The 23,358-nt window shown below is 40.7% G+C and overlaps 1 protein-coding gene across 1 annotated transcript in view; it reads right to left on the reverse strand.

Annotated features, from left to right (window-relative positions):
• Positions 1-395: 395 nt before the first annotated feature.
• Positions 396-23,358, reverse strand: part of LOC142203891 (E3 ubiquitin-protein ligase RNF213-like) — a 335,709-nt gene continuing 312,746 nt past the window's right edge. The window contains exons 57-64 of the mRNA XM_075274990.1: positions 23,078-23,161; positions 8,074-8,254; positions 7,790-7,991; positions 6,143-6,220; positions 5,849-6,046; positions 4,226-4,315; positions 2,340-2,518; positions 396-2,042 (exon numbers count right to left, since the gene is read on the reverse strand). Coding sequence (XP_075131091.1) covers positions 1,898-2,042; positions 2,340-2,518; positions 4,226-4,315; positions 5,849-6,046; positions 6,143-6,220; positions 7,790-7,991; positions 8,074-8,254; positions 23,078-23,161 — 1,157 coding nt within the window. The 3' untranslated portion in view covers positions 396-1,897. The remainder of the gene's footprint in view (positions 2,043-2,339; positions 2,519-4,225; positions 4,316-5,848; positions 6,047-6,142; positions 6,221-7,789; positions 7,992-8,073; positions 8,255-23,077; positions 23,162-23,358) is intronic.

Here is a 23,358-nt window from a genome sequence, read left to right on the forward strand (position 1 = left end):
GAGACTATTGCTATCTGCCTGGTACATTGAGCTGTGGAACTACTGCCTCCAGCAAGCCTTTCCGCTGCTAATAGAACCTGCTGTTTCCGGCCAAGTCGCCCTGCCTTCCATTGAGCTGATTGTAAGTCTGTCTGTTTCCTTGCTGTCCGTATACTCCCTGTTGCCAGCCATTGGTCTCCTGGAAAACTAGTAGGGGTATTGTGACACACAATATATTTATGATCTCCAGCCTTTTACATTAGATGATGGATTTCAGGACTGGTCTGTACAAGTATACATAAGTATGTAGTATATAGTATAGGAGTAATAGAGAATAAACTTCCGAATACAAAGGAACTTTACATGAGAAACAAATGCAAACCATTTTAATGGAAGCAAAAACATGGCTAGTTATAGAGTAATTTGGCACATAAAATAAAGCAAAGGAGTAACAATAACATAGTAGTACAAGTAATCCAGGGTTTTCTGTAAATTTAGTTCAGCAATATTATCAGGCTTCCTATTGAGGTAGTCGCCTCATATAGGCCAATGTAATGTCCTGGCAGAGATAAACCTAGAACGTAAAATAAAACCTAAATATGATCTGCACATGTAAACGTTTCCTTTCATCATAACATATTGTATTAGAACATTTCATGAATCTGAACCCTCTGTATCTATACAGACTGAGAATATGGACACAACTGTAAGGCCATTCAGGAGTGTGATTATATAAGACTATACTGTATAGTGTGTACGGTTACCTGATTTATACAGTTATATTTCGCTGATAAGATAAAACAGAAATATGTCTTACTGTGCTTGGATTATGCTGAGTCTATGTCTGTATAGTGTATGGTTCGGTGTGTATGTTGTGTTGTGTGGTGTGCTCTGTACAGCATGGTCTGTACTGTATGGTGTGGTCTGCTCTGTTGAGTACGCTCTTTGTTGTATAGTAGAGTCAGTAATGTTCAGCATGATTTGTAAGTGTCTGGTTTGGTCAATATGGACCATGTATGGCCTGCTATGATGTGTCTCGTTCAGTATGGTCATTATGTTGCATGGTAAAGTCTGGTCTGTCCAGCATGGTCGGTATGTTGTATGGCATTGTCTGCTCTGTACAGTATTCTGTATGGCATGGTCTGATCTGTTGTTAATCATAGTCTGTATGTTATATAGTAGTTATGCTCGATGTTCGGCATGATTTGTGAGTTGTATGGTCTGGTGTGTTCAGTATGGTTGGTATGTTGTATGGTACAGTCTGGTCTGTTCAGGTCCATGTGAGTTTGATAATGTCTGAGTTTTGTAAATTTTCACCTGAATTCTCTTGGTCCCAAGTCAATTCTAAATATTTTTTTGCGCTTTCAGATTCTCCAAGCTGTTTTTGATCATGTGTAACTTATGTTATATATGTGACATTTAAAATCTACATCCAATGGTTTTTGTACTGTACACAGGTTACACCACTTTGGTATCTTAGATAACACTTACTTTAAGTCACTTGGCCAACAATTAACTTTTTATAAGAGTGACTGGCAATGTTTTGAAATCAGCTACGTGAATGGCAAAGGCGCAGCCATGATCTGAGTTCCTTCGTGTAGATCTATGAAATGTATGGAGATGGTGAAATGCTACTAAAAGCTGAAGTGGTGCACGTCATTGTATTAGTTGTCTCATAAGGCAGAATGGGATATGTATCATGTACAGCACGTGTTACAGTATATATATTCATATAGATTCTGCACTTCACTATTGGTCCCTGTTTATAATAATATCTCTAAATCTTCTCTGTTTTTAAAAAAATATTGTACAATTCCCTTGTATGATTTTAATTATTTTTTTTAAATCCTGAGTGTGCAGCATTAGTGCAATTGCTTAGTCCCGGGAATTAGGAGACATCACAGCAGAGGTCCTATCACTACAGACGATCCCATTTCTTAGAGGCAGCCACCTTCCATGTATCGATGCAATGGGCAAGTGCGATCTGCTCTGGAAAGTCAGTTTCCATTTCAGGAAAGGAGACATTTTTGTCATCAAGTAGAGGTCCCAGGACATCTCGTAGTCTACAAGGAAGAATTTCATACAGTTTGAATCATGAACGAAACACAAGATCTAGACAGCGGCTACATGTCTAAATCAGACATCAGATCTTTGCCCTGACATGCTGAAGGCTGCACTTATGTGATGGTATCCATACATAAAAACACGATACGGACTGGAAGTTATTAACCCTAAACTGGCATCATAGCCATGTCCTTAAGATGAGGCTTCACTAACTATTAGATGTGTAAGAAAAAAAATAAAGTTGAACCTCATAAGGGAAAGTAATATCTAAGGTAATCCTTATCTAAGTAACTTACGTCCAGGAGGGTCTGAAATCATCAGTACTGTGAGGCTTCTTCAGTTTTATGGTGATCATTTCATGTAATTCCAGCAAAAAGACATTTGTTCCATTTTGCTCCAGGAATACTATGAGTTGCTGCCGCCCTTCCTTCTCCAGTTGTGTCTTATAAGCTTGGTCAACATCAACAAAAGGATCCTGAGAATCACAGGATTAGGGATGTTAGTCCAGTACAGCACCTCAGGTATACTAAAATGAACAAGGTTTCTTATGCTGAAAGCCACATACAATTACAGGGAAACCCACTCTGGAAGTCTCTCTACATCACTGCAAAGTCCGGTCCAGACCACACAATAGCAAACAGTAGGAGCTATAGGTAGAATAACAGGCTGTGGGTTTCAGCACTCTGCAGATATAATGCAGGTATATATGGATGAAGAAATCATAGATCCCAGCACCTCCTCAAGTCTCCCTGGTTGATAAAAGGGTTGTCCACGACCTTAGATTATTTGATACTGGTCACCTATCCAGGAAACAGGTCTTATCAGATAAAGATCTGATAAGAGGTGGATAAGTCAACAGTGTCTATTTTTTTTTTTTTCTTATGGATGAGTTCTCTTTAGTTGTGGATATATAACTAATCTTGTAGATACAGTGAAGACCAGACTTTCCTCCAATAAAGGTCCAGGAGTTCCAGCAGTTATCTAGGTCAAGGTTGCTCCTATGTAGCTGCTGTTGGGGATCAAGAGGGCCTCAGTGAGATGGTACAAAGTGACTGGGCTGCTGATCTTACAGGAAGATGGTAGGCTACACCATGCAGCCTCCTGGTTGGATCCTAGAGCCAATCTAGCCCCTGGCTTCAGGGAATGAAGTAGGATGCAATTCCCGGAGGCCTCAAAGCAGCTAAAAAAGTTTCCCACAATGCAAAGCTTTAGGCACAGCACAATTTAGAGGTAGAATGGCACTGGAATAGGCTTAATACAGCCTTAGGTGCAAGGTAATCCAGATGGACACAATACTGCAAACCAGGCTTCAAAACTACTGAACACCCCTTAGATAGGCTCAGGAGGGTGAGAGTATTCTGGTTAGAGTGTTTTATTAAGTCAGATGGCTCTGTTAGGCCCACAGACTGCGGGGGATTGAATATTGGGCTACGCATCCAGCTTTTTTTTTTAGCAGTCAGACCATGCCCACCCTTCCCCCCCAAAGTAATACAACATTAATTGGGGGTGGATTGGTCAAGACCAGAGTATTGCACACCAGTCTTGATGCCCTCTGCGCCTGTGAATTAGGCACACCATTGTGTTAATTTTACCATCATTTACTCCACCTTTGTGAAATAATGATAATGTATGATGCGGGGGGTGGCCCGACCCAGACACTATTTTACACCATAAAAGTGTCAAAGCCATTAAAATGATTTTTATATATATATATATATATATATATATATATATATATATATATATATATCATAATCTTATTCCAATTTTTATGTTACATTCATCATCAGTATAAAAAAAGAGATGAAAATTCCATTTTTAAACATAAAGTCCACACAGACAAAATGCAATAACAAAAAATAAAAGTCTCTCTTGTTTCGTAAACACAAAATGGATTTCTTGTACATATTTTAGGATAAGTGTGACAACTTAATATTTACTCAAAGTATTTAAAAAATCTTCAAGTAACTTCTGTCTTGTCTACAAAGGTGTTACCATAATAAAAGTACAGCAAGTCTAAAAAAAATGTTTTTGTCACTTTGTTTAAATTTTACGTTGGATCATTTCAATTGAAAAGCCCAAATGACTTTCCCCAGAAGTAGAGAAGTTGCTGGTGTTGTAAGAGATATTAGCTCATGTAGCCCAGTATTCTCTCATTTGTTACTGTAGTGTTAAGACTTACTCTTTTAAGATGTAGAAGATGCGCCGACTTCAGGGCGCTGAGTAACTGCCAGAGTGCGATGGTGTTCTTCAGATAACAGCGTTTCAATGCCTGTAACAATTCAGACAATTACAGGTTTTGGCCATAATAATTCAGCCACTATAAATATGTCTCCATCTGTTACATTCTCACTACAGAGTTACTCCAGGGAATAAAAAAAATAATTCAGACAAGGGCAGCCTCTCATATTTCCAACATTCAGATCTAATACACCAAATATTTCTTGCTAAAAACAAGACAAATCCGTGAAGAGAAAAGTAAACATTTTAGCGACACAAAAACAAATTAGACAATAGAAAGACAAAAAAAACTATATTTGGTATCACAGTAATTGTCATCTCACATCATGTCATTTTCTGCTGTGATTTTTTTTTTTCCCATCCTATCACCTCAAAACATTTCTGGAAGTTATGCATTCTATAAAATTAGACTAATAGGAAATACAAATAATCCCTCATACAGGCATGTCTACGGAACAAGTTATGGCTTTTGAAATGCAAAACAAACACAAGTGCCAATTCCTGAAGTTCAAATTAGGCTACCCCCCCCCCCAAAGTATTAAAGGGAATGTTCACTTGTGTTCTGGTGTCAGCTTAAAGAGGACCTTTCACCTCCAACAAGTCCAGTTCTTTGCAACATTTAATAGTTGCCACTCCACTGATTCTGGCACAGTTCAAATGATCTCTCTAGCCCTCTCTATTCCTGAGCAATCAGTGCTGTTAGTTTTGGTGCTTGATATACTATTTAGACTCTGTACTGTCAGGAGGGCAGTGTCAGGCTGGAGCAGACAAGAGGTGTGATTCTAAGTGCTGACACTGGCTGCCTGTGATTGAAGCTCTGAATCACACTCCCTGCCTGACACCGCCCACCTGATATTACAGAACCTTACTACATCAGGCATCAAAACTAACTGCGCTTGCTGCATGTGAATGGTAGGACCTAGAGAGAAAATTCCATCTGTGCTGGAATCAATGGATCAGCGCCTATTAACAGATGCTAAGAACTAGAACTGGTGGAGGTGGTGAAGGTCTTTTTTAAGGCTTCTGCCTTGAGAAAAATCGCAAAATATAACTAAAAATATTTGTGACTGTAGGCTCTTTAAAGGGGATGTGTCACCAAAAATTGACTTTTTTGTAAATCAAGTATTTATTTTAAACATATTTCAAGAGAATCTCTGGAAAAGTCTGCCATAGATCTGAATGAATTGGTTGCACTCTAATGCTGCCTATAGCCATGACTGTGTTGTCAAGTATATCACTAAAATGCGGTTAAAGCAGAGGATTTCAAAGGCTGCCATCTTGCCTGAGCTTCACAATTATAGAAAATAGAGTGAAAAAAAATCTACAAACCAGGAAAAAAAAAAATTATAAAAAGTGATATATTTCGTTCGGTTTATTAAAAAAAAAAAAAAAAGAATATGTATTCCCTTTAAGCAGGGTGCCTGTGTGTTACTATGAGATCTGTAGGTATGACAATACTAAGGACATGTTCATACTATGTATTTATATGTGTACATACACCTGACTCCTTGTCACTTTATTCACAATACGGTATATTTCTGTGTATCACGTGTCTACAACCTACCTCAAGGACATGATCACTGCTCTGGTCTTTCATTTGTAAGACATCCTCTATGTACTTTGTAATGGGAAGTTCTGGATCTCCTCCAGACATTGATAGGAATCCCAGCATGACATCCACAATGTTCATGGCCTCACAGACATCACTGAAGGTATTCAGGTCTTTGCTTATAAAATCTATTGCTGAGTTTGGTAATGGGATCTATAAAACAGACACAATTTTAGAAGAATTGTATTACTTTCAATAAATTTCTGACTATTTTTATTATTTTACTCTTGACAAGTTTCCATACTTTACCTGTTGAAGCTTTTTGCGTATATCTGAGAAGAGGTTTTCATAGTTCCGATCCTGTGTAGATAGAATTGTTGGTAGACCCTACAATATGGGAAATATGGAAAAAACATTTGTGAAAAATATTTTATTTGTACAAAATAATGCAGAAGTTTAGATTCATTGAAGTGTTGTCCAGTTTAGAAAACCCATTTTAATATAGTCTTTTGGGGAGTTTAGAGCTGACAGAGGCCAGAAAGAGTGCCCCTTGTTCTGGAGGACTGTCCTGTCCCGTATTATACAGACAAATAATTTCAGCAGTGGAAACCACTAAACACTGGGTACATTTTGAGATTTATCTGCAGTGTGTAAATAGTTTTTTATATGCAATTGTTATATTATTTCTTTATGGGCTGTTCCACGAGGGATAGAAGCCGATGGTCCATGTAGACCAACACCCTATCCTATTTGGGCTCCAGCTGTGCTACAGGAAGAAGTAAGCGCTTGATAACCAAGATGAGTTTGAGACACTAGTGCCATTTGTGTGGAGTCTGACGTCTGAATAGCCCTTAGACCATGTTGTGTCATAGGACTGACAAAGCAATGCTCAGCAAATAGTGAGTGATAAACTGGCACATATATTATACAGTACTTGACACAGACTGACGAATAAACCATCATCAAACTCACCTCAGAGTGGAACTACTGTATACGATCTGCACCTCCATCTTTGTAAAAGCAATTGGTTGCCATTTGCACTATTCTTTGGTAAACTCAAAACTCACCAGTGAGTTTGTCTCTGATTCATTACCTGTATCTATCTGTATCTATAAAGGGCCTTTCCAAATATCAGTTGGCTAAAGGAGGCCAAATACCATTGAGAATTGAAATGGGGAAGACTACCTCCACTATCAGGTACTTTGCAGGCCCCCTCAGCTCTGCACCAGCCCAGGATGTAAGCTGGAGGAGCTTAGTTGAGATTCATAGCCATTGTGGCAAATTCTTCTTCAACTACCACTATTCCCATTCTACAGGTTCCCTCCAATGTGTTGCTGCATAATTGATTTGTATTCTGCTACCATCCATGATCCTATATAAATGAATGGAGCAGCAGGGTGCTTGCTCAGTCTGACATTTTCGGGATCTATTGCTGGTGTCTGAACGCCTCAACTCCCACCAGTAAGAAAGTTATCCACTATCCTACTGAGGTGGTGCCTCAGAGAAACTGAATAAGTGTCCTCAGCTTGTGATTGATCGCTTGGGTTCCTTTATAATCGGCTTGTTGCCAAAGGACCCTTCTAATAAGTAGGGATTGTTAAGAAAAGAGAAACCCCTTAACTTGCCCAACAGTTATCGGCAAAAGCTGCTCAGTAACATTAAGAGAATTTATATGAAGGAGAAAAAGTTGCTGCTTGTATTTGACTAGATTTGTAAGTGGATGCTTAAGGCAAGGCTGTGGAATCAGTAGGAGAAATTATCGAAAACTAATTAAATATACAATATCAATAATTCTAAAAAGTATTTTAAAATAATTATTTTATTTTGAGGCCAAGTCGAATTTACTAACTTTTCTTCCAACCATCACTCCACCCAAAACTGGTCCCAATTCCAACTGTGACAGCCCTGGTAATATATGATGATGAAAATCCCATAAATGTTTATCCTGCTACTTACAACCATGGTGATGAGAGGTTTTCCTTGAAAAACTCGGCTGGTGATCTGCTGTTGGATCTTCGGAAGGTCTAAGTCTTGCAGGGTCTCCTTCCCGCTCTCCAGTGTGTACTGGCAATTGGATAGGACTATGGGGATAAAATCCTTTTCCATTTCATAGTTGATGACATGAAGATTTGTTACTTCTGAGGGTCTAATGAAATACCTGAATAGAAGGGTGAAATAATATTAATGTTTGGCTTCAGCTCACCATCATAACACACACAGGACATATAGATGGAACGTACTTCTGCTCATTCTTGGTGTATTTTTCCACAGCGTATATAAAGCTATTGTGCAATGTAATGAGGTAGCTGACCAGGGCAGTGGCGCATAAACCATCTCCTTGTCGACGGGGAAGAAGATAGCTGAATTTACTATCCATGGTCAGGGCATTATTGCACATGTCACTTGGTAGCTTTATTTCTCCTAAAACGGGAAAAAAGAAACATTATTTTAAATTAGTTAAGTCTTTTCTTTTACCTTACCTGAGGAGGTGGGGTGGTTCGGGATTCAGAGCTCCAATAAGAGGCAGCCAGTGTCAAAGATGAGAATCACACCACTTGTCTGCCCCTGCCTGACACCGCCCTCCTGACAGTACAGATAGTAAATCGTATATCATGCACCAAATCTAATAACGTGGATTGGAAATGTATGGATCAGCCCAGACTAGGCTGCAGGAATGACACAATAAAGGTGAAAAAGGGATAGAAGAAAGCTGTATAGAGGAGACACCTAGACCCTAAATGTAAGGGAAGAGGACTAGCAATATCCTAAATCCTACCCAGGGTCAGAACCCTAGTAAGCGTGTGCCCTGTCTGGAACCTGTCCCTAATCTGGATATATTAAACACTGACCCTAAAACAAACAGAAACAAGAAGTGTCAAAAATGTGACGAATCAAAAATAAATGTTAAAAACGCATACCAGGCACCACCCGACATGCATGTTTCATTGGACCCATAGTAGGGCCAAAACCACAGATTACGTACCGGCATGGCCGCAACATTCACGAGCGGGTGGTTAACAGTCACTACGTTGAGCCCGCTGCTACCTCTACCTGGCTTCCATCTAAACCTAGGGGGTGCTTTCGTTGCAGTGGATGTGTGGCTTGTCCACACATTATTACTTGTAAGCAGTTTATCAGTCAGGTGACAGGTAAGACCTTTGATATCCGATAGTTTATAAATTGTCGTACTAAAGGGGTCATATACAGAGCCACTTGTGATTGCGGACTTGAGTATATCAGTAAAACATTTTGTGAATTCAGGAGGAGTGGGTGAACATTTTAATGACATTCATCATGGCCGTAATACTCCTTTGGCATGACATGTGCACACTGTACATTTGGGAGACGTGTCTTCTGTCAATTTTGTTAGAATTTATGTAGTCAAGCCTCATGTACGTAAAGGTGACTGGGACAGACTGGTGATATAAGTGGAGACCAGAACGGATTTTCCGATTATGGTCTACGAGTCCATCTGGTCTAAAGGAGCAATTTAGCTTTTCATCCTTCATTTGAGTTCTGTGTGGGTTAACCCTTTCCCTGCCAGGCACGTAGCTATACATGCTCCCAAGGTGGCACTTCAGTAGCCGAGGATGTAGTTACTACGTCCTCCCTACTAATGCCGATATCTCTGGACTGCATCAACATATCTTGATGCTTTAAAATGCATTTTAAAGAAGAGACTCTCATCTTTAAAATGATACCAGGAACTTGATGATTTTACTTACAGTTTTGGAGCAATTCACTGTTGAAAACACTATTTGGCATTGAGATCCAACTGCAGATCTCAATTCCCGACAGCGTTTCAACAGTGAATCGCTCCAAAACTGTACATCCAATCATCAAGTTCTTGATATCATTTTAAAGATGAGATTCTCCTCTTTAAAATGCAATTGAAAGCATCAAGATATGTTTTTTTTTTCAATTCTGATTTTATTAAGTTTTTCATTTTACAACATATACATATGAAACACTGTTCTCATTACATGTACATGTAACAAACAAAGATTAGTTACAGAGTGCATTAACTGACACATGAGGTGTCTATTAAGTGTTACAAAAAGTTAGAATTTGTTTAATAGAAGTTATTTATTCACTACTATTTTGTAGATGAAAGCGGAGTAATGCTGTTCTCTTTGCTTCTCTAGAGGATAAGAAACTGATCTAGAATGAGAAAAGAAAAAAAGGGGGGGTAAAGGTGGGGGGATGGTACGGGTGGGGGAATGGATAGGGTATCTTTGACTGTTTATATTGAATTTACCAGCGGTAGGTCTGACTTATTTTGATGAGTGAAATTGCCACCATGGGGACCAGATTTTAAGATAACTGTCGTGTCTGTGCTCTCTCCAGCTAATGAGTTCTTCGAATCTCGCAATTTGGAAAGACTTTTCTATCCATAGCTGTACTGGTGGTGTTTCTTCCTGTAACCAGTAGAGTGGTATGAGAGATTTTGCAGCTTCGAGTAATAGTGTGACAAGGTTGGACTTTGTCGGAATGTATGAAGAGGTTGGAGTAGAGAGTAGTATTTCACTTGGTGTGAGGTCTATCTTCTTTTTCACAACTTTGGAAATATATTTTTGAATTGAGGACCAGTATTTTTTGATACTAGCGCAAGACCACCAAATATGTTCCTGTGTGCCAGGTTGGGTTTTACATCTCCAGCAGAGATTAGAATCTGAGAGCTTACGTTGTGCCAGCCAATTTGGCGACCTATACCATCGTGTTAACGTTTTGTAATAAATTTCTTGCAGGCGGACGCAGGTTGAAAAACCATGTGAGTTTTTGAGTATATTTGCAACATCATTTTCAGATAAAGAAATATTAAGATCTTTTTCCCATGAGTAAATATAAGATGGGGTGTTCAACTGTTTCGTGTCCATCAATATATTTTTGCAAGCTGAAATTTTTCTTGAGGCTGGTAGGTCTGATATTAGTTGTTTTTCAAAAAAAGTGAGTGGTCTTAAGCGTGTGTTCTTTCTGAGTAGTGTAGTAATGGCTGATTGATATTGTAGTTTATGCATAAAGTTCGTTTTCCCAGTGATCAATTTAGTTTTGATGTCTTCCCAAGGAATGGGGCTATTGTTTCGGAAAAGGTCCCTTATCAGTAGTGGGTCGAGGTGTGACCAGGGCTCTGGGTATGGGGATTTGTTAGTGTGAACAAACATGGGTAGCAGTATTGCTGGTCCGACTGGCGAGAGTTCTGGTGATAGAGTATGTTTATGCTGAAGCCAGATTTCGCTTGGTCCTTTGAGAAGTGGGTCAAAATCTTGTTGCTGAAATTTTTTCCGATCTGGGAACCAGAGCTTTTTCTGCAAGGACTCACCATGTTGCGCTTTCACTAACTTTGACAGGGAGTTTGAGACTATTGGTCTAACGTATGTCATCCATCTTGACAGCTGGATGGCCTGGTAGTATAAAGTTACATCAGGTATGGCTATGCCTCCGTCTTTTTTGTTCCTAGTAAGAAAACTGTAACTTATTCTAGGGGTTTTTCCTCTCCATAGAAATTTTGTAAAGCATCTTTTAAGGGTTGAAAAGAAAGAGATTGGGAGGGAAATAGGAAGCATCTGTAGTGTATATAATATTTTTGGTATAATGTATGTTTGGAGGAGATTTCGTCTACCCATCCAGGATATAAAAGGTAAGTTGTAGTCTGCAAGGAGTTTTTTTGACTTCTTTTAGCAGGGGTTCAAAGTTAGCCCCATATATGTCTTTGATCTTAGGTACAATATGCACTCCTAAATATTTAATTGAGTCGGTCTTCCAGAGAAAGGGAGAATTAGTTTTGAGCTTTTGTACTACTTCTGGTGGAAAGGATATATTTAGAATCTCAGATTTGGAGACATTCATTTTATAATTTGATACTACACTGTAGTCTGCAATGATGTCAGTAAGGGCCTTTAAACCGGTTTCTGGATTAGATAAGAGGAATAAAATGTCATCTGCAAAAGCTAGTGCTTGAATTTTAACATCGTCATGTTCAAAACCTCTAATTTGTTGGTTCTGTCTTACTGCTAGGAGAAGGACTTCAAGGGTGAGGATAAAGAGTGATGGGGAAAGGGGGCAGCCCTGGCGTGTGCCATTTGTTATACTAAAATAGTCAGAAAGGGAGTTATTAACTTTTAATCTTGCATGTGGTTGGGAATATAGCGTTTGAATTGCAGATACAAATTGTTGGGGGAAGTTAAAGTTTCTTAGAGTGGCATACATGAAATTCCAGTTGACTCGGTCAAATGCCTTCTCAGCGTCTACGCTGAGAAGGAGCAGTGGTTTCTTTAGCTTTTTGACTAAGGTGAGAATATGTAGAAGGCGTGTAGTGTTTTCTTTGCCTTCTCTGGATTTTACAAATCCCACTTGCTCATCACTTAATATCGTAGGAAGTAAAGTACGTATTCTTAAAGCGAGCAGTTTTGCCCAAATTTTCAAGTCTAAATTGAGCAATGAAATAGGCCTATAGCTTGAACATTCCAGTGGGTCTTTTCCTGGTTTATGTATGAGAGATATATATGCTTCTTGAGTTTGTCTAGGCATCGGCTTTCCATTAAATAGTGAATCGCAAAAGGATGTGAGATGTGGTAATAGCTGGTTTTGGAACTTCAGGAAGTAGGACAATGGAAGACCGTCTGGTCCTGGACATTTTCCTGGGTGAAAGGATTGTATCACTTTTTTGACTTCTTCTTGCGTAATAGGAATTAATAGCTCCTGCGCTCTGTCATTCGAGATTTTAGGTATCGAGATTTTGGAGAAAAATGTTTCTATTTTTTCTTTAAGTCTGGTATTTTGCTCTGGGGAAGAATCTATGTTTAAATTATAAAGTTGAGTATAGAAAGAGTGAAAGGACTTGGCTATTTGCTCGGTTTCTCTATCAATTTTACCTTCTGAGTTTTTAATTGCTGTTATGAGGGATTTTGCCTTTTCTTTCTTTATCAGCTTGGACATAATTTTACTCCCTTTATTGCCGTGGGCATACAATCTTAACTTTGAATAAAGGATTTGTTTGCCTGCTGCATAGTTTAGGATAGATTTGAGTTTTTCTCGAAGCATAATTAAATCTGCGTGTGCGGACTTAAGTTTCTGGAATTTGTGAATTTTCTCAAGTGTTGCTATTTGGGCTAGCAACGAGTCTATCTCTTTTTGTCTATTTTTCCGTAAGGCAGATGCTTTAGAGATGAGTAGGCCTCTTATAAAAGGTTTGTGGGACTCCCACAGTAAGGCTGGGGTAATTTCAGGAGTGTCGTTTCTAATGAAATAAGATTCCAGTTCTTCTGCTAAATATTGAGTTGTTTGTGGGTCATCTAGTATGGTTTCGTTTAAACGCCAAGACCATTGTCTAGGAGAGAGTTCAGGAATATAGAAAACTGTGGTGACTGGGGCGTGATCTGATATGCCAATAACTCCAATATCTGAGGTTCGAATTAATTTGGCAAGTGGGAAAGAACACAGTATATAGTCTAAGCGTTGGTATGACGAATGTGGGTTGGAGTAGAAAGTGTAATCTCTTTTTGTGGGTCTGAAAATTCTCCAGGTGTCTACTAACTTCATTGATTGAAGTTTACCATGAATATGACTCAATGCTTTCTGAGAAGTTGCTGATTTACCTTGAGATGTATCTATAACAGGGTCTAAGGTGACATTTAAATCACCTCCTAGGATAAGGTCTCCATATCAGTCCCTCTCTTCTTCCTTCTCCCATGTACAGCTCTCACACACTTTTCACACTCTGTAATCACCCCTTTACTTCTTTTAGCAGTGACACCAAACATAAGCGCCCACATAAATCCCTGAACCACCTTCTGTCTCTGTCCATTCTGCTCCTCCTAGCCGCTGGGGACATCTCTCCTAACCCCGGCCCTCCTTCCTTCACTAACTCTTCTCCCTGCACACATAGAAGGCCTACAAACCTCATCAATATTTACCGTGTTCCTTCCCCTCATCTCTCCCCTGTCTCTTTTAACTGCTCTCTCTGGAACGCCCGCTCAATGTGTAACAAACTAGAATACATTAATGACTTATTCCTTAGCAAATCCCTTGGCCTGCTCGCCCTTACTGAGACTTGGATCCAGCAGTCAGATACGGCCTCCCCTGCTGCTCTGTCTCATGGTGGCCTACAATTTGCTCACACCTCTAGGCCTGATAATAGGCAGGGTGGTGGGGTAGGATTACTTCTGTCACCGCAGTGCATTTTTCAGTCCATTCCCCGGGTCCCCTCACTCACATTCTCCTCATTTGAAGTCCATGCTATCAGACTTTTCTGCCCACTCTCCTTACGTGTAGCCGTGATCTACCGCCCACCTGGCTCACCCTACCAATTTTTGGACCACTTTGCTTCTTGGCTTCCCCACTTTTTATCCAGTGACATTCCTACCCTCATCATGGGTGACTTTAACATCCCTATTGCCCCCCCTCACTCCTCAGCTGCCTCACAGTTTCTCTCATTAACCACTTCTCTTGGTCTCTCACAATGTTCTTCTTCCGCCACACATATAGATGGTAACACGATTGATCTAGTCTTCCATCGACTCCTCACAGTCTCTAAATTTTCTAACTCTTCTCTGCCGCTCTCTGACCACAACCTTCTATCTCTCGCCATCAGTGCTCTCTCCCCTTCACAAGACGCCCCTACCCATCACACATATAGGAACTTGCGTGCTATTGACACCCGGCACCTCTCAGATACTCTACAGTCCTCCCTGTCCCCCATCTCTTCAATCTCCTGTCCCAATCTGGCCACCACTCACTATAATGAAACCCTCAAAAATGCATTGGATGAGGTTGCTCCCCCCTCCACTCGTAAAGTCCCACATAGGAGGCAGCAGCCCTGGCGCACGCCACAGACACGATTTCTCCAGCGATGCTCTAGGTGTGCCGAACGTCTCTGGCGAAAATCACGCTCACCTGCAGATTTCCTCCACTTCAAGTTTATGCTTAAAACATATAGCTCTGCCCTTTACCTCGCCAAACAAGACTATTTCACCGCCCTCATCTCTTCTCTCTCCAGCAACCCTAAAAGGCTTTTTGAAACCTTTCACTCCTTACTCACACCCAAGGAACAGACGCCATTCACAGACCTTAGTGCTGATGACCTGGCCATGTATTTCCATGATAAAATTGATAAGATCCGTCAGGAAATTACTGCCCAAGCCTCAGGTGGCATTGACTCCCACACCTACGATAGTACTGATCCCCTCACCAGCCGCACTTCAGACTGTCCATTCTCATCTTTTGAACCTGTTACAGAAGAGGAAGTCTCCCAGCTACTTTCTTCATCTCGCCCCACAACCTGCAGTAGTGACCCTTTCCCCTCACACCTTCTCCAATCTCTGTCCCCTGCTGTCACTACTTACCTTACTAAAATATTTAACCTTTCTCTCTCTTCTGGAATCTTCCCATCCTCCTTCAAGCATGCTGTTATAACCCCGCTACTGAAAAAACCCTCCCTGGACCCATCCTGTGCTGCTAACTATCGACCCGTCTCTAACCTCCCCTTCATCTCTAAACTTTTGGAACGCCTGGTTTATTCTCGGTTAATTCGTTATCTCTCTGCTAACTCTCTGCTTGACCCCTTACAATCTGGTTTCCGCGCTCTGCACTCTACTGAAACAGCTCTCACAAAAGTCTCTAATGATCTACTAAAGGCTAAATCCAATGGTGACTTCTCTCTTCTTATTCTTCTGGACCTCTCTGCAGCTTTTGACACTGTTGACCATCAACTTCTCCTCACTATGCTCCGCTCAGTCGGCCTCAATGACACTGCACTCTCCTGGTTCTCCTCTTATCTCTCAGACCGCACTTTCAGTGTATCATTCGCGGGATCTGTTTCCTCCCCTCTTTCCCTTGCTGTTGGGGTTCCTCAGGGCTCGGTCCTCGGCCCCCTGCTCTTTTCTCTCTACACAGCCCCCATTGGACAAACAATCGCCAGATTTGGCTTCAGGTACCATCTTTATGCTGATGACACCCAATTATACACATCTTCCCGTGACATCACCCCTGCACTCATACAGAACACCAGTGACTGTCTCTCTGCTGTCTCTAATATCATGTCCTCGCTCTATCTGAAACTAAATCTCTCTAAGACTGAACTACTACTGTTTCCACCATCTAACAGATCTGTCCCTGATATATACATTGCAGTCTCAGGCCTTACTATAACCCCTAGGCAGCATGCCCGCTGCCTCGGGGTCATATTTGACGCAGACCTTTCCTTCACCCCTCATATTGAATCACTCGCACGTTCATGTCACCTCCACCTCAAAAACATCTCCAGAATACGCCCTTTCCTTACCAGAGATACACTAAAGACACTTACTGTCTCTCTGATTCATTCTCGCCTTGACTACTGTAACTCCTTACTAATCGGTCTTCCCCTCACTAAACTCTCCCCTCTACAATCTATTCTGAATGCAGCGGCCAGGCTCATCTATCAGGCTAGACGCTACAGCGATGCCTCTGGTCTGTGCCAGTCACTACACTGGCTGCCTATTCATTTTAGAATAAAATATAAAGTTATTACCCTCATCCACAAGGCTCTCCATAAAGCCGCACCTCCCTACATTTCTTCCCTCATCTCTGTCTACCGCCCAACCCGTGTTCTCCGCTCACTCAATGATCTAACACTTACATCCTCTATTATCAGAACCTCCCACGCTCGTATACAAGACTTCTCCCGAGCTGCACCACTTCTCTGGAATGCTCTACCCCGGACAATAAGATTAACTCCCAACTTCTACAGTTTCAAACGCAAACTAAAGACACATCTTTTCAGACAAGCCTATCACAATTCCTAATGCACAAAATTGTCTGAACACTGTATAAGCAATGCCGCCCCTGCTACCTCTTGTGTCACCCCCTCTACCTCATAGATTGTAAGCTCTTTTGAGCAGGGCCCTCAGTCCCATTGTGTGAAATGACGTTCTTTGTTATGTATGTCTGTCTGTATCTGAACCCTATAAATTGTACAGTGCTGCGGAATATGTTGGCGCTATATAAATAAAATGTATTATTATTATTCTGCAAAGTGAGATAAGTCTTGCAGCGCGGATGACATCCATGGTATTTGCTTTTGATTTGGGGAGTATAGTGTGGCTAAAGTTATAGTTCTGGATTCTAATTTTCCTTTCAGGAAAAGGTATCTCCCCTCAGTGTCTGAAAGTTGCGCTGTTAACTCAAAAGGAACAGTATTTTTAATAGCAATTGCTACACCCTTAGTAGCAGAGTCAGGTGAGCAAGAATAATACCATTGTGAGAAGCCAGAGCGAGGGGGTTTGGGTATATTTCCACTTTTATAGTGGGTTTCTTGTAACATTAAAACATCTGTCTGTAGTTTTTTGGTGAGTCGGATAAGCCAGTGTCTTTTATGTGGGGAGTTCAGACCTTTAGTATTAAATGTGGTGATTGTTAAGACACGGTCTTTGTTGGTAGACGTCGTGGCCATGATAATTTTTGTTTTACTCTGTGTTATGAGAGAGAGCACAATTCACTTATATCAAAGATACAGATGGGGGGGGGGGGGTTGGGATGATTGATACTATAGTAAATATCAAGGATGTTCTATATGATTTGAGAAGCAATGGACTGGTATCACTACAAAATAGCAAAACAGCTAATAGATAGAACTAATGAACAATAGCACAAATTAGTACTGTATGTAGGAACAAAATAGGAGCGAAGTGTCAATCCCGATCGGTGAGTGACCCTCCGCTCTCCACACTAAACTAGGTGATGAACATGTTTAAAACATTGAACTTAGGCATATTCAGTAACTATATGATATAAAAGGACATAACTTGTGAAACAACAGATATGTCTAGCAAAAAGGACCCATATCAAAATTTCTTAACTTATGCGTGGTTTAACTCACAAAATCCAGTGGAAGAATGAGTGTCCTTATAGAAGAGCTTGTCTCAGTTTAGAAAGAGCTTTTTTAGCTTTGGGCGAGCGGTTCCGGTATTGGCGCGGTTCCACAGATAGTGAAGGTATCTCGGGTACAGCGTTGCAATCAGCTGAAGGTAGCCAGGATGGGATATCTATTGGCTCGATGTTAAGAAGGGACCAGATAGAGCGTAAGTCCTTTGGGGTATGTACGACAATTCTTTTACCACCAGTGAGAATAGCAATCCCGAAAGGATAGAGCCAGGTGTATTGTATGTTGCGACTTCTTAGAATGTCCAGCAGGGGTCTCATCAATCTTTGCTTGGCCAATATGGAGGGCACAATATCTTGGTAGAGAAATACTTCTGCGTCACCAATTAGAATTTTTTCTTTTTCTCTTGCAGCGGCAAGTATCACTTGAGTATCCAAAAAAGATAATAATCCACATAAAACGTCTCTGGGGGGGTCCCCTTGTTTAGGCTTGGGGCGCAGGGCGCGGTGAATGCGCTCCACTACTATCATAGCTGCTCTCTCTGGGCCTAGTAGGTCCTGAAATAGTTCAGCCGCCATCTTGGGAAGTTGCTCTGGTGTGTAAGTTTCAGGTACTCCCTTTATGCGTATATTGCGCCTTCTATTTCTGTTTTCCTGGTCCTCGACCAGGGTTAGGGATCGGTCTATAAGATCCCTGTGGATCTGAAGTTGATCTGAGACAGAGTCTGCATGTTCTTTAACAGAGGAGTAAGTCTCTTCAAGTACTTGCACTTTGCCACTAAGGAATTGCATCTCACATCTAATTTCTTTAAGCTCGTTCAATATGGGAGATAAAGCTTTAGATAGCGTTTTTTGAAAAAACTCACGGAGTCCTGCGTCTGAGTGTTCCCCTTCTGTGTGGCTTTCAGGGTCTGAGTCGTCCTCCGGCTCAGTGTCTCGGCGGGAGAGCGGCGCCATCTTAGAAGCTTCAGATGGAGAAGGTAACGGCTTCTTTTTAAGGTAACGCTGCATGTCACCTTGTTGTTTTGATCTCCGCGGGGTACCCGGAGGGTCTGTAGAGCCATCTCTACTAAGTTTGCCCATGTTTGCCCGTTCAATGTTGATTTTTTGTGGAGTTGAGAGGGTCCGTTGTGATGGAGCTCTTTCACAGCGCGGCCATCTTGGTTCGCGGTCAGGCTCCGCCCCCCCTCAAGATATGTTGATGCAGTCCAAAGATATAGAGCTCCAAAGTGTCCCCCCCTCCTGTCTAAGCAACCAATTTGCGATCTTTAACAAGAAAGGAAGAGGGACACGAGCAGTGCAGCAGAGAGAGAGAGACAGAGAAACAATCAGACTCTCTGCATAACTTGTATGTGACAGCAGGAGGGTGGTGGCAGGGACTCTATTGTCCCTATTAACCCTTCTCCTGCCAATGTATATACTATACATTTGTCTCTGATTGTCACATACAGTTATAATGTAATTCCCCCCTGAGCTTTACTAGTGGGGTATTCCTATGTTATACCTCCTGAACATAACCAGGTAGTTTATTGGCGCTGTGACCCAGACGATTACCATTGTCCAGGTCGCAGCGCCAAAAAAAAAAACACTTACACAACATATACATAAAGTCGCAAATAAAGTTTACATTTCACCCAATCCCTGTCCTGTCTATACCTGAGCTTTCTACAGTAAAATACGTCTCTAGTGATGTCCGTTACACAATACAATAATAGTAATAACGATTATCACTAGAGATGAACGTATAGGTTGCTAAAATATTTATAGGGAGATGGAGAATAACATTTTTATGTAAAGTCCTATTTAATTTGCATGCACAAAATGGGATGGCGCATTTCTGCGATTTTGGCAATTCTTTCACACCCGCCCCTGTAAATATATACATGTGTGGTATGTATGAACTCCTCACATATTGCAGTTTTATGTACAGTACATTGTTTGCAGAAAGGGATTTCTTGAGCCGCACTTTAGTGGCAAATTTGAATTTTTGCGCATTTTTTGCTAGCAATCTCTGTTTGCCGCAAAGTTGAATGAAGGTGCTTGTATATATAAACTATCAAATTGTGTTTTTATATACGGAATGCTGTGTACTCTGAAAAAGTTAGATTTTGGTATCACAGTCACAGTTTGGTAGGTGCAGTATAGCTTTTTAACATATTAGTGAACAACAGCAAAATCCTGCTTGTCTTATGTATTCGTGTTTTTGGGAGTCCGAGCTCTTGTTGTAGTTGATGTTTGCGGTACATATAGTATATATACACATTGTATACACCATAAGCTATTATTTTAAAAGTATATTGTATATGAATCTGAGATTGAACATGAGTTTTAGGTGCAAATATGTGTTTTAGCGTATTTTTTCAAAAAATTATTTGTGTTGGTCGCAAAGCTGCATGAAGGTGCATGTGGCTATCGATGACCCATTAAGACATTTGTAATCTTCAGGTTGTCTACTGTCAAAAAATATATAGGGTTTAGGGGTTCACTTACTTTTCATGGTGTGTAATCCCTACATTTTATAGGATGATACTTTTTTTTAACATTTCCAGCTTCAAAGCAGATTTTTGTTGCTTCCAGTTTTAGCGATTTTCTGAAGACACGTGCATGCAGGTTCAGGCCATAGTGATATGTATGAACTCTGCACATGCTGAACTCTTATTTTTAGGAGGTTTGGTGCATTTAATTTTTTGTTTGGTTTCCGCTTTTAACAACTAATATACATTTATTTGCATTTTTTTTCATAAAACATTCACTTTAAATCAAAATTGCATGAAGGTGCCTGTTCGTATACAGTACCAAGTGGCATTCTGACAATGCTGCAGGTGTCTACTTTAAGAAAATATATAGGTATGGGGGGGTTGGATGCTTTTTTAATGTTGCAATTTAGGTTTGATTTGTCCATCTCAAAACTGTGAAAATTGCTCTGGCTACTGGAGGTGCAAAATTTCCAGAGACCCTTGGCAGCGAAAAGGTTAAAAGATTCATAAAAAATAAAAAAAAATTTTTTTCTCATAGATTAATTTTTTTTCTATTTATTACAATTGTTGGGTTTGATATCAGTGGAGTTTGATGCTTTTGGATTGTTTTCCTAGTTTATATCCGTTTTATTAGTTATACAGGTTCAAATACTATTTTATGGATAGCACTTATGGACTTGGTTACACTCCTGTCTACATTGTGCATTTTCTTTATTAGCGGTAGAGTGGCATTGACCCTCTACATTTGCAAAGTTAATGATGAGTCTTTGTGTCTCAACCTGAATGAGTCATGTCTCTTGTATATGAAGCCAATGGTTCCCTGTTTATTCAGGTTTTTTTTTTTTGGCTTCTGTAAATCTGACTGTACGGATTGTAGTCTGGCTCTATTTTAGCATAGGATACAGTGCACATTGCATCATTCAATTCCCTGCATGCTGTGTTTCTTTTTCCCTTCACTAGTTCTGCACATGTGCACACATTATGGCTAACATTGGCTAACATTATGCTTCAGACTGTGTGAGTATGTGTAACAAGTGTTTGTGACACATCATGCCTATTCCCCTGATGAGTTGTGTGTAATTGAATGTACACCAAGGAAACATGCATGTCGGGTGGTGCCTGGTATGTGTTTTAAACATTTATTTTTGATTTGTCACATTTTGACACTTTTTGTTTCTGTTTGTTTTTGGGTCAGTGTTTAGTATATCCAGATTAGGGACAGGTACCAGACAGGGCACACGCTTACTAGGGCGGTGACTCTGGGTAGGATTTAGGGTATTACAATTAGGGTCTAGGCGTCTCCTCTATACAGCTTTCCTCTATCCCTTTATCTCCCTTAGGGGCCATTCACATGGAGTAACCTAGGCGTTTTTTGTGCTTATTTTGTGCTTATTTTGGCACAGAGCGCCGTGTAACGGAGCGTAAACGCCGCGTATACGCCGCGTTTGTGCCGTAAAACGTGACCGCAAATAGCGTGGCGCAAACGCGGCGTTTACGCTCCGTTACGCGGCGCTCTGTGCCAAAATAAGCACAAAATAAGCACAAAAAATGCCTACGTTACTCCATGTGAATGGCCCCTTATTGTGTCATTCCTGCAGCCTAGTCTGGGCTGATCCCTATCCATATATACTTGCACTCATTTGGCGCCTCTTCCCATCGGACATGGTAAGGCCGGGTTCACATGGAGTATTCTGGCTCGTCATTTGGTACGCAGATGCCGCAGGAGGATTTGAGGGCCGAATACGCTCCCATTGTTTTAAATGGGAGCCGGTACCGTACATGCGGCGCTATTTTGTGGCCATGATTTTGCGGCGGCCGCAAAATAGCGCGGCGTCTACGTACCAAATGACGAGCCAAAATACTCCGTGTGAACCCGGCCTAAGACCCACTGGTTTTATTCCTGGGACTGCTGTGTCCTGTTATATACATACTCAGTTTTGGGAGGACTGTGAGTGTATATGCAATTTTTCTAATACCTGACCCTGGTGGGACGCACATTGTTGTTATTAATGTTTATAGTACATGTTTTTTATCCTTGATTATTAAAGGTTATATGGGAAGAATATGCAAATCTGTCTCCCAAGATGTAAATAGGGAGACAGTGCCTCTGTTATGCTGCCCACTATAGCTATATATATCTATATTGATTTGGTTATAACCTCGCATCATGCAGTAAAGACTTCTGGGAAGTTGGGCATGTTGTTCAGGGTGCTTGCTATAGAGGGCAGCATAACAGAGGCACTGTCTCCCTATTTACATCTTGGGAGACAGATTTGTATATTCTTCCCATGTTCCCTTGCAGTGAAGCAACTATGGCTGTATAAGTCTCCACACACCTGAGAAGGTGGTCTCTCCCTAAGGATAGACGTTATCCCCACAATATATTAAAGGTTATGTTTTAGATGCCATTTAGTTCTTCTTGGATTGTTGTCTGATTGGCTGAGCAAATAGTTCCTAGGTCATAGGGATTAATTTAGAGTGTTCCCTTTAGAAGTCCACACACTGTCCTGCGCACCGATCCTGCACCCCCCATGAGGCACATAGAGAAATGTATGTTGGGTGCCAGACAGTGTATGGACTAGCATGGCATTGGTGGGTAAGATGTGCTGGACATGTGAGATACTCTATGAGGGTGGTCTTCTATGAATACTGTTTAAGGTGGTATTAAGTATTTGGCCCTTGAATTTTTTTGAACTTGTGAATATGCCATTGATCTTTGACTGTGTAATGTTTTGCCGTACTGAGTTTAATGGATGCTTTTGTATACCTGTGCACTCAATAAGTTTATATATGTTGGATTTTTTTTTTTTACTCTTTTGTGGTTATTTTTAAGCTGGGTTACGGCCAAAAGGGAAAAATGTAGGTTTATAAACATTTTTTTTTTTTTTTTGATTTACGGTAAGTCACTTACCATCTGTTTGAAGGGTCTGTCGCAAATTATTCCATGTTAAGAGAAATTCCTCTATCCTCTTCTTCATTAAATGTTGAGCACCGGCTGTATCATGAATCAAAACAATGAGAGTTTAATTGTGACTAATGTAATGTCCAACACTATAATAAATAAATAGATATTCCACACACATATATGGACTAAAGGTGGTCATACACATACGATTAATGTCATCCGAACCTACTGAATATTTTTATGGGGGTCTCCCAATTTACACAAACCCTGTATTTGTTCGAGGTGGA

The sequence above is a fragment of the Leptodactylus fuscus genome, chromosome 5, assembly GCF_031893055.1.
Source record: "Leptodactylus fuscus isolate aLepFus1 chromosome 5, aLepFus1.hap2, whole genome shotgun sequence".
NCBI classification, from domain to species: domain Eukaryota; kingdom Metazoa; phylum Chordata; class Amphibia; order Anura; family Leptodactylidae; genus Leptodactylus; species Leptodactylus fuscus.